The 12,497-nt window shown below is 39.9% G+C and overlaps 1 protein-coding gene across 1 annotated transcript in view; it reads right to left on the bottom strand.

Annotated features, from left to right (window-relative positions):
* DCDC2C (doublecortin domain containing 2C) overlaps positions 1 to 12,443 on the bottom strand; it is a 74,327-nt gene extending 61,884 nt beyond the window's left edge. Inside the window, exons 1-2 of the mRNA XM_023550405.2 lie at positions 12,157 to 12,443; positions 2,399 to 2,450 (exon numbers count right to left, since the gene is read on the bottom strand). Coding sequence (XP_023406173.1) covers positions 2,399 to 2,450; positions 12,157 to 12,443 — 339 coding nt within the window. The remainder of the gene's footprint in view (positions 1 to 2,398; positions 2,451 to 12,156) is intronic.
* Between the last annotated feature and the right edge of the window lie 54 nt (positions 12,444 to 12,497).

Raw genomic sequence — 12,497 nt, 5'->3', positions numbered from 1 at the left:
ATTCTCATAAAAAGACCAGACTTAATGGTCTGACTGAGACTAGAAGGACCCTGATGGTCATGGCCCCCAGACCTTCTGTTGGCCCAGGACAGGAACCATTCCAAAAGCCAACTCTTCAGGCGGGGATTGGACTGGACAATGGGTTGGAGAGGGATGCTGGTGAGGACTGAGCTTCTTGGATCTGATGGATGCTTGAGACTATGTTGGCACATACATACTCCCTAGAGGGGAGGTGAGAGAGAGGGTAGAGGGGATTAGAAGCTGGCAAAGTGGACACGAAAAGAGAGAGTGGAGGGAGGGAGTGGGCTGTCTCATTAGCGGGAGAGCAACTGGGAGTATGTAGCAAGGTGTATATAAGTTTTTGTGTGAGAGACTGACTTGATTTGTAAACTTTCACTTAAAGCACAATAAAAACTAATAAGAAAAGAAAGGAAACTCTATGAACCACAGTTCTACTCTGACACACATGGGATGCCGTGAATTGATTCAATGGCATCTGGTGTTGGTAACGTAAAGCATTTAGCATGGTGCCTGAAATATATATAGCAAGAGCACAATAAATAGTTGATACTGTTTTTACTCATAATGCATTTAAATTTTAATAGCTCACCTCTATCTAAATTTGAGATGCATGAATACCTACCAATTCAAATAAAATTTAACATTTTGGGTCTAATTGACTGACAAGGCTCATATAAGTTTTTACGTTCTGATACGTTTGTTTAAAAGAAAAATCATTGAGGCACTGAGACATAATAGAACAAACCATGCCTAGGAGAAAAATAAAGAGGCTCTGATGTCTTTTCTGCCATTAGGCATGGCACTTAATCTATCTGGATTAAAGCTTCCTCAACTAGAAAGGGCTGAGATTTAACAAGATAATCTGAAGTTTCCTTCCAGACCTATAATGCTAAATATTACTTTATAATCATATCTCAACTTTTAAGTGACTGAAATGTGCAAAGGGCAAACAAGAACCCAACTTGCACAGTTATCAAGGGCTAACGTTCATTTTCAAAATCAGTGCCTAATTCTCACTCCCAGCCTCATTGGAAAGGGGTAGCTCAGTTAGCTAGATGTTAAGAACAATCATGTATCTTTCCCACTCTCTTTATTAAGGTAACTCTGAAATTCAACAACTGCCAGAATTGCTTTCTAGGTGGAAACTTGCTTTCCTGCTCCTGGCAAATTCCAATTTAAGGTGGGTAACTAATAAATTTTACTTGATTTATTTTACTGCCAAGAAGTGAAGACACTAGGGAAGTAGCTAAAAGCTTCTGTGTGCTGGTGTTTTTGATCAATACTGAAGTTACTAAATTGTCCTTGGTTAGGCTGCGGGATGACGATGTGAAGACACAGAGCAGCTCAGCATTTTGAAAATGTGAAGGAAGAGAACCAATATTTATCTAGCGCTGGTGGCGCAGTGGTGAAGAGCTCAGCTGCTAACCAGAAGGTGAGCTGTTCGAACTGCTCGTTGGAAACCTTGTGGGGCAGTTCTAGTCTGTCCTATAGAGTCGCCATGACTCTAAATCGACTTGACGGCAGCAGGTTTGGTTTTTGGTACATTTTTCATATATATATGGATTACAATTTAATACTTTACCTTTATTATTTTTGTAAACAATATATATAATGTAATTTAATCCTTACGGTAATCCTCTGACGTACAGATTATCAACTTCATTTTAAAGGCAAGGAAACAAGATTAGCAAAACTACCACTTAGAAAAGCAGATACCCTCAAAACATCTCATCTTTGTAGCACTCTACAAAATAATAATTTTTTTAATAAAATTAAAATCCTGTAAAATTCTAAATATCAACAAGCTATTTCATTTAAAACCTGAAGACTTTTATTGCTTAAAAAAAAAAAAAAAAAAACAGGTCTTTTTTAACCACACTTCAGGTGGTTATTTTTGCTAAGATTCAAGTAATGGGCACAGAATGATGGACTGTTCCATCATGTAGACCTTTCAAATGTCTATCAAGCACAAAAATATTGAGAACTTGAGGTAAACCTTTAAATTTAGCATTATAATTAGCTTCAACATTGCATACCTTAAAATAACTTTTCCTGACACTGTCTTTCCAAATCCCCCAAAACAAAGGAAAAGTTAAAAGTTTTAATGAATAACTGTGCCCTGCCTTTCAAAGATGACTATCTCCCTAACCATGGTCTTAGAATATTTTTACTAACTTCCATCATCTTAGTTACTTAAGTGCTTTGACAAGTATGACAAGCTTACATGGTGAATTCTCACCTCAAGAACAACAGGCCTTTAGAGGCACTCTCTACTACACGTTGTTTTTGTAAAACTTCATTATTCAATGCTGACATTTACATTTTCACCAAATTGTCTAATTTATCCCATCCTTAGTAGTTTGCAGTGAACACTTACTTCCTTGAGTTTTCTTATCTTTGAAGGTTTTCTGGGAACTATGTGACAATAACTGCAAATGAAGAAAAAGAAACATAATTAGAAGATAAATATTTTGATAGAAAGTTTGAGCCTCTTTAGGGATGACTTCTTTCAGCGTTAAGATATACCAACCCACAGCAATTTAAAACTAAAATGAAGAGCACTGTGAATGCTAGAATCCAAGTCAATGCATAGCAGCAATGCCATTGAAGGGGAACTATCCACACTGGGAGCCATTTGCATTGCCCAGTGAAAAACTCTCTTTGGCAACAGTGCTTTTCCTCATATATATAACTGTATTAATCGAAGCGATAGAGGGACCTTAGAGATGATGTAATTCAACTTCCTTTTTTAACCAAGTCACTAAAAGCCCACCACAATAAGTTTATCAGATGTCCCACAGCTGGCCAAAGTCAGAACAGACACGCAGACTCTTTGTTCAGCTGCTTTTCAACTTCATCACTCCCTCCTGTTTCACCACTGTTCCCATTTTCCCAAAACTGTAAACTGGACAAGATTCACAGCGTGAAAGGCTTATGAGTTCCAGTAACACAATTCTTGATTCTTGGGGACTTCTGGATAGTTTTCTGTAGTCTTCACACAAAAAAAAAAAACTGTTTTAAATAATATCTTAAGATTTATATCTGATGTTAAGATTTTCTCCTGATTCACAAAATATATATATATGTATATAACCAAAACCAAACCCGTTGCTGTTGAGTCAATTCTGATCCATAGTGACCCTATAGGACAGAGTAGGACTGCCCCATAAGGTTTCGAAGGAGTAGCTGGTGGATTCGAACTGCTGACCTTCTGGTCAGCAGCTGAACTCTTCACCACTACCCCATCAGGGCTCCAGACATACATATATTGAATTTCTTTTTCCTTCCATCTACCAACTCTACCAAATATATATATATATATATATATATACACACACACACATACATATATGAGATTGTTGTCATTTTTAATGGTTTTAGCATTATTCAAAGGATAGACTTAGAGTTGGTAGATGGAAGGAAAAAGAATTTCAAAAAAGTATTCAATATAGAGCCAAAAGTCACAAACTCAGATGCCAGCAGAGGTCAAAGAGGTAAAAAACAAAGCTTGCCAGGGGTGGCAATATGGGGTGGTGGGGACTGTGACAGGGGGGTGAGTACTTCCCCGTTTAAAATGAACAGTACTTCATTGCTCCAGGGGATTGTTTTCTCATAGAAATACAGGCAAACAAAACCAAGTCCTTTTGAACAATCAAACTCTCTAATTTTTTTCAATAGAAAAAAATCTATATTATTATATAATTTTTTTATATTATTATATGAACTCTATCAATTATAAAATGTTGGCAGCCAATTAAAATCTTGGAGATTTGGAGTCTCCAATTCACAACCTGTTTCTAGGCTCTTACATTAATTCTTCACAAGCATCTTCTAGTCATCATATTTTTTTCCAAACAGATATTATAAATTAGTTCTAAATTCCCAAATTCTATATTTGATCATGAACATTAATCTGCCAAAAGAAAAAAATTGTTACAGTGCAATGAATTGCTTAATATAGCCCTTCTAGCCATTTTTTTTTTTTTTTTTTTTTTTTTTTTTTCCACAATTGATCCCCATGGAAGCCGCAGTCAAGAAATCAAATCATGGATTGCACTGGGCAAATCTGCTGCAAAAGGCCTCTTTAAAGTGTTGAGAAGCAAAGATGTCACTTTAAGGACTAAGGTGCACCTGACCCAAGCCATGGTGCTTTCAACAGCCGCATGTGCATGCAAAGGCTGGACAATGAATAAGGAAGACCACACAACTGACGCCTTTGAATTATAGTGTTGGCAAAGAATACTGAATATACCATGGACCACCAGAAGAATGGAAAAATCTGTCTTGGAAGACATACAGCCAGAATACTCCTTAGAAGTAAGGATGGCAAGACTTCATCTCACTTACTTTGGACATGTTATCAGGAGGGACCAGTCCCTGGAGAAGGACATCATGCTTACTGCCAGAGTGGGGTGCCTTGGGGTGCTTATCAGCAGAGATAAAAGAGCCTTGTAACACTTGCCTGAGCAGGGCAGAGGCCGAGGGCCAGGAAGAGTCCTGCCTGCAGGCATAGCTGAGACGAGGTTGTCCTGATGGAAGAACTGTATCCTGAGTGTTCCTGAATCTGAATTGTAACCTGTTACTTCCCTGATAAACCCCATAATCATGAGTATTGTCTGTGAGTCCTGTGTGGCCATTGCAATGAATTATCAAACTCAGCAGAGAGGGAGAGAGTGCCGTAGGAAGAACAGTTGGTGTCAGAATTGGTAAAGATGGCAGAGAGGGGAGGCATGTCTGACCTCCACCTTATAGGAATCAGTCTTGGACTGTTATATCTTGATTCTCCCTCCTCCTTGTGAAGCTAGAGGAGGTCAGATGCCTCCGCCATGTCATTTTTATACTTGTTAACTGTAAACAAAAAATAAAAACAGAAAAATTAAGGCATAAAAAGTGCCCACAAAAACACAAAATACTATTTATTGTTTCAATGTTGCATTCCAAAGAACATAGAACAGAGAGGAAACAAATAATTCCTTGAAGATTCAGTGAACGGGAATCTTTAAACCAGGCTCTTGGAGGTTAGCTGGTTGGGCTTAGGTTTGCTTGAGTACGGGAATTGGAAGCGGTATTTGAAGCAGATGGTAGACAATTAACGTGCAACTTCAATTTCTTGCTACTCCAGAGAATAAAGAAAGAGAGCCAACAGTTAGAATCAGCACTAGGCATTTTACTATGCTGTGTTTTATTTGGAAACCCTGGTGGCGTAGTGGTTAAGTGCTACAGCTGCTAACTAAAAGGTCAGCAGTTCAAATCCACCAGGCGCTCCTTGGAAACCCTGTGGGACAGTTCTACTCTGTCCTATAGGGTCACTATGAGTCAGAATTGACTCGACAGCAGTGGGTTTGGGTTTTTTTTTTTTTTTTGTATTTTATTTCTCTCTCAAATAAAATACAAGAATACTGTGCAGTAGATATTAGTAATTTCATTCTATTGATGAGGAAACTAAGCCTCAGAGAGGTTGTTTAATTTGCTAAATGCCACTCAAATAAAAAAAAAAAAAAGCCAACATTCAGTTCAACCCAGATCTTCTACCTCTGAGACCAGCACTCCCCTCTCTCTGCCACAGCTGCCTCTCCTCTGGCTTTCCTCCTTTCCCTGTTGCCCTTTATTCCCCAAGGCATAATGGGTGGTGGGGGAGATTGGAGAACAAGGACAAGATGTAGAAGAATTGTGTCTCAGCAACAAATTCATAAATTAGACAGGACAATATCTCTATTATAACTCAAATTATTTGGGACCCCCCCACCCCAAAACATATACACCATGGCCTGATCTAGATTTTGTTGCCAACATGGCTTTCTCCACAAAAGAAGTAGTCAATTCTAGGCTTTATGGAACATTTATTTGTTTGAAACGTAATTATTAGGCTACAACACTTTGTTTAATAGAGAAAAATTATGTTCTTCATCTCAAATTAATTTATTTCAGAAAATGTAGGAAACGTTTGAAGAATGATTGGATATTGAATAGATTTTTACGGTGTTTGTCTTTTCAATGTACCATTTCATCACAATCATTATGAGAGGAGCACCAAGATGGTTAGTATATCATTGGGTTTCCCTTCAAAGTTCATTTGCTGGTGGCACAATTAGAATATTATTTTCTGGTGAAAATTAATTTAAAATGCTCAATGGCTTGGTAATTACAGAATATACTTTTCTAACAAGCAGTAGCTTACTGATCCAAAACCCGCTGCCATTGAGTCAATTCCGACTCATGGTGATCCTACAGGACAGAGTAGAGCTGCCACATAGGGTTTCCAAGGCTGTAATCTTTACGAAAGCAGACTGCCACATCTTTCTCCGGCAGAGCAGCTGGTAAGCTCAAACCACCGACCTTTCAGTGAGCAGACAAGCACTTAATCACTGTGCCACCAGGGCTCCTTCAGTTTACTGATACCAGTGGAATTCAAGCCCAAACATTTTTCAGAGCTTTATTCACCAGTCTGGATTCAGATTTCACACTTCATTGACCTAAAAAGTAGTGAAGAAAACAAAATACAAATGCCTCTCCATGTGAACCTCATATACAAGCATTATTCATCTATTTTATAGCAATGAAGGCATATGGATAATGCAAAATAACCAAGGCTGACAACCACATCAAAATCCCATCTCCCCTCTCTGTTCTGTGAACTGGATCACACTGCCTTCTTCACAGAAAACAATATTAAAATGTTAAGAAAGCTGGGAAGGGAAATACTTCAAAGTTTTTCTCAATACTTTTGCCACATATCCAAAACATTTTTAAATAAACCATGAAAACAAAATTAGAGATAAAATAGCCTATTAGGAAACGCCCAGACCCACAGGAAAGAGGAAAGGTTAGCATCCTTATGCCTTTTCCAGGCATTATAGAAGGTCTTTACAAAAGTTTTCTTCCTCATTTGTTAACATATAAAACATAGGCCAATTTTACAAGTGAATTTTGGGGGACAAAAATGTGCTTTTCATCATACAGTAAAAAAAGATTTTAGTATTAAAAAGGATTTTAAAGTTGATTTTTGTACAAACATATTCATTTGTTGTTGTAAAGCAACACTGAATACTGGATTCTGGTAGTATATCAGAAGTTCTGCATCTCCAATATAACATTCTGCTAACCCTGAAAAAAAAAATCATAAAATCACATATCTAGAAAAACATATATTTTTATCAGTGGATCCTGATACATAGCAGGGTAATCAGTCTAATAAATTTAAATCTAAAATTTTATGACATTAACCCAAACTCTGCCTCTTATTAACTGTGATGTCTGTGACTTATACTTTTTCCTCTGAGAACTACACAATAGAGTGTTAAATTTGCATCTTTGCAAATGTCGTTAAGAATTTGGAGCCAAAAACCAGCTCTCACAAAAAGTGAATAGTTCACAGTCAAAAAATAATTAAACTTACTTACGAGGAAATAAGTACCACGAAAAAAAAAAAATCAGCTGAAATGACAAAGTAGAATCAGGCTTCAAATCCTGGGATTACAGACACAGATCATAAAAAAATAAAATAAAATATATTTTTTTTTTGAGACGGGGAATATTTCAATAAAGGCAAGCTTGAAATTACATGCAGAATGAAGAATCTATTTAAAAAAAAAAAAGATTTGAAAAAGAACCAAATGCAACTTTTAGAAATAAGATATAAAATAATTGAAATTTAAAACTCAATGAATGGGTTTAATAGCATATTATACACGGCAGAAAAATTAATCAGAATATCAGAAAAGAAAATCTAGAATGCAGCACAAAGATAAAAAGGAGAGGGAAAAAACACATATGAAAAGGAGGAGTCATGGACGTCAGAGTGAATGAGATGGGCTAACCCCTATCTACTCAGATCCAGAAAGTAAAGAAAGAGTAAGACAGAGGTATTTTTTTAAAAGATAATGGCTAAGAATTTCCCAAAACTAAGTTACCACTCCAGAGACTCAAGAAAATCCAATAAATCCACACTCAGACATGTCACAGCTAGACCACAGTAAATTGAAGTCAAAGAGAATATATTTTAAATAAGCAGAAAGGATAAAATATTACTTTCAAAGAAGTGAACATTGATAGCTGGCTTCTCAACAAAAACTCCTAAGCCAGAAGACAATAGGAAAACATCTTTCATAGACTGAAAGAAACTGTCATCATAGAATTCTATATCTTACAAAAATATTCTTGAAAAACGTGAGAGGGGATTTTCACTTCTAGTAACAGTAGACTAAGTAATTCAGATCAACCAAAGACAACTGATAAAACTGGACAAAATTTTTTTTTTAATTCTTTTTTCTTTTTTTAAACATAAGACATCTAATAAGATACTGAGAAATTACCAGGCCAACCTCCAGAAGGGGAAGGAAATCCAAACACATAAGCCCAACTTTTGGGGCCATTTTTGCCCAGGGGTAATTGTTAAATTGGAAGAGATACCTGAGAGGTTGAACTATGTTTCTGAGAGACTTTTATGGCTAGCAGGCGAAACTACTCGTTTGGGGCCCACCAGCCATGGAGCGTTCCTCATAAACTATCTCCCACTGTGAACTAGAGCCCCAAGGCGCTCTTAGGAGAGGGTGCATCCTGGCTTCAGGCCATCTGGGTGACCCAAATTATCTCACACTCTGAAATCAAATTCCTGGTGACACGGTTATCTGGCCCAAGCACACAAAAATCCCCTTTGGCAAAAGATATCATCTTATTCCTCAAATTATTTCAATAAATAATTTTTAAAATATCCAGTACAGAGTCAAAGTTAACTAGGCAAATGGATAGAAGAGACAGCATAAAGGAGAGCCAACAAGAACAATAGACATTGTGGCTTCAACCTTGCTCGCTCATGGATCACACACCCTGGGGAACGCCAGCTATCAGGTCACCCTGTGGAAAGACTCACACGGCAGGGAAATGAAGCTTCCCACCACAGCCACGCAAGTGACCCGCCAGCGCCAGCCAAGACTTCAGGTGATTGCAGCCAGCATCTTGACTGCAACCTCATGAGAGAAGCTGAGCCAGAACCACTCAATTAAGTTGCTCTCAAATTCCGGACCACAAAAACTGTGGAAGAATAAACATTGTTTTAAGCCGATGAGTTTGGGGTTATTTGTTACGCAGCACTAGGTAGCTAACATACCTCCCAGGGAAACTCTTCTCCACACGCACTGTGAACGCAGAACAGTGTTTCCAGCAGTGTTGTTCACTTTAACATAAAACTAAAAATGACCCAAATTATTCACCCACAGATTGGATAAATAAACTCTGGTATAAATGACCTACAGGCAAATGCTATCAACATAGGTGAGTCTTCCAAACATAATACTCAGTCAAAAAGCAAGTTACAGAAAAGTAGGTAGAATAGAATTGCATTTATATAAAGTTCACGAACATAAAACAATCTATCCTTTGATAGATTATTACAAAAGGATGATTATTTAAAAAGTTAAAATGGTGGTTATCTATAGGCAAACGATGGAAGTCCTGGGGGCATAGTGGTTACGAGCGATGGCTGCTAACCAAAAGGTCAGCAGTTCGAACCCACCAGGTGCTCCTTGGAAACCCTATGGGGCAGTTCTACCCTGTCCTATAGGGTCACTATGAGTTGGAATCAACTCGACGGCAACGGGTTTGGGTTTTTTGGTATAGCAAATGATAGGAGTTCAAGGAGGAGATTTCTAAAAGACTGGTAATTTTTTTTTTTTTATTAACCTGGGTTATGGTTTACACACAAGTGTATTTTGTTACTATTCTTTAAACTGTACATATAATTTTAATGGAATTAGCAACAATGTAAAGAAAGGTAGTATCCTTTAAAGACAGACAACAAAAAACACGTGGTGCCCAGGGAGGTCAGGAATTCATGGAGGATTAAGAAATTAAAATGTTCTGGGCTGGGGTCTGGGGAACTTGGTTTGAGGGGACTTCTAAGTCAATGGGCAAAATAATTCTATTATGAAAACACTCTGCATCCCACTTTGAATTGTGGCACCTGGGGTCCTAAATGCCAACAAGCAGCCATCTAAAATACATTAATTGGTCTCAACCCACCGGGAGCAAAGGCAAAGGAAGAACACCAAGGTCACACGACAACTAAGAACCCAAGAGACAGAAAGGGCCACTTGAACCAGAGACCTACATTATCCTGAGACCAGAAGAACTAGTTGGTGCCCGGCCACAATTGATGTCTGCCCTGTCAGGGAACACAACAGACAACTCCTGAGGGAGCAGGAGACCAATGGGATGCAGACCCCAAATTCTCATTAAAAGACCACACCTAATGGTATGATTGCGACTAGAGGAATCCCAGAGACAATGCTCCCCAGAACTTCTGATGGCACAGGACAGGAACCATCCCCGAAGACAAATCATCAGGCATGAAAAGGACTGGTCAGTGGGGGGGAGAGAGATACTGATGAAGAGTGAGCTAATTAAATCAGGTGGACACGGGAGAGTGTGTTGGCAACTCTTGACTGGAGGGGGGATGGGAAGATAGAGAGAGAGGGAAGATGGTAAAATTGGCACGAAACGAGAGACTGTAAGGGCTGACTCAATAGGGGGAGAGTAAGTGGGAGAAGGGAGTAAGATGTATGTAAACCTACATGTGACAGACTGATTGGAACGGTAAATGTTCACTTGAAGCTTAATAAAAATTAAAAAAAAAAGAAATTAAAATGTTCTAACAATTTGGGCCCCTTCCACTCTGTAAAGGAAGCCTTTTCTGATGCCCTGGGCCTAGACAGAATTATATCTGTGCATCTTGGTAATAGGTTCCACTTTCTCGTCTGTATGCCTCATCTTCCCAAAACATGTACTGTGAAAGCCCTCGCAGCCTCGGCAGCACCCTAAAAACTGCCCCACGTAAAGAAGTGCACAATAGCTATTTGTTGAAGAACTGCTGGACTGATATGAGGATCGCAAAGAAGTTTTTATGAACGTTACTAAGAAAATCTAGAAAAATTATAAAGAAATTGAAGCGATCTTGGGAAGAGAATAAAGTGTAAGAGTATAAACATAACAGTGTTGTGTAACCAGATTGCAATAAGGTATCAAAGGGATTGCAACACCAGTCTCGACTTAACATAAAAAGAATTAAATTGACATTTTGAGTGGACATCCTTCCCTATAACTGACAGCCTGAAGATGGCCAATCACATTTCATTACAGCTTTCCACAGTGGCCTTGGCATTTATACACAAGTGCATTTCCCCCGGAAAGATGACACTCTCCCTGAGCTGCTGTCTGTATCTAAGCAGACACTGAGGAGGGGATTTCTTTGCTCCTCAGCCAACCTTCCCAGAGCCTTTGCTGTAGGTCAGCATTGTGCCCAGTGGAAAGAACAGGCACAGAGCTTGTCCTTGTCTGGAGGGACAGACACTGAAATACACCAATGACATACTTTTATAAGTGTTTTAATATAAGAACGCATCGTCCAGGTGCCACAGAATACCCAGCCTGGCCAGGCTGGGGGAGGAGACACACTGATCTGATTCTTGCCCCCCCCCCAGTTCGGGTCCCCCCCGTTCTCATCTTCATGGCTAACCCTTCCTTCAAACCTTCTTTCACGCATCAACTTTTTGAAGAGGTCTGGCCCGACTGCCCTATTTTGAATTGCAGCTGACCACCTAGCCCTTTTTCCTCATTCCTTTCTAACTCTACTATTTACATACTATGTCGCTTGTAGGTGGCCTGTCCCTCCGCCACAAGAATGTACTCTCCAGAGGGCAGGGGCTTTTCTCTGTTTTGTTCAAGGCTACGTCTCTCCCAAGCATCTAGGCGCACAAAGCGGGCGCTCTAAAAATACAAATTGAATAAATCGATGTAGAAGGATGAGTAGGATTTGGCCAGAGGAAGGGGCCCGGAGAACACATTTTGGGGTCCTCTGAGACGATGAAACATATATCAGTTCAACACGGAGAAGGCGCCCACCCACGACCTCGGTGTTTTTACAAACTCCAGATCCACGTCTCCAGAGCTATGCTGGAAGCAGGGGCTGCAAAGACAAATACAACGTGCTCCATGCCCTCAAAGAGCCTAGTGGATAAGACAAAAAAAATAAGACCCCAAAGGGCTACTCGTGCCAGGAAACCGAGTGTTCAGAGCACCAGGAGGGCATAAAAAAGGTAACCGGTTCCACCCACCAAGCGCCCCCGCGCATCAGCCACTTACTCCAGCTTCTTGAACCTTTCTCTGCCGGCGGCCACGTACTTGCCCCCCTGCTGCAGGCTGTCCAGCTCCTGGACCTGGTGGCCGTGTGTGGGCGTGTAGAGCCGCCGCACCCCGAAGGGCACTTCGATCGCCTCGTTCAGCTGGTTCAGGAAGGCCTCGAAGGACGCCACTCGCCGCCGGTTGAAGACAAACTTCTTGCCCACGTAGTACTGGTCCCCATTGCGGTACACCAGTATGGTCTTGGCCGGTGTGGTGTCTGTCAGGGAGTAGGTCCCATGGGTGCCCATGGTGGCCCTGGGCGCGGGCGCGAAGACGGCGGGGGGCGCGCCACTGGCGCCTGG

This window comes from Loxodonta africana, chromosome 12, assembly GCF_030014295.1.
Source record: "Loxodonta africana isolate mLoxAfr1 chromosome 12, mLoxAfr1.hap2, whole genome shotgun sequence".
Lineage (NCBI taxonomy): Eukaryota > Metazoa > Chordata > Mammalia > Proboscidea > Elephantidae > Loxodonta > Loxodonta africana.
Note: the sequence above shows the minus strand (reverse complement) of the source record. Positions and strands in the feature narration are given on the sequence as shown.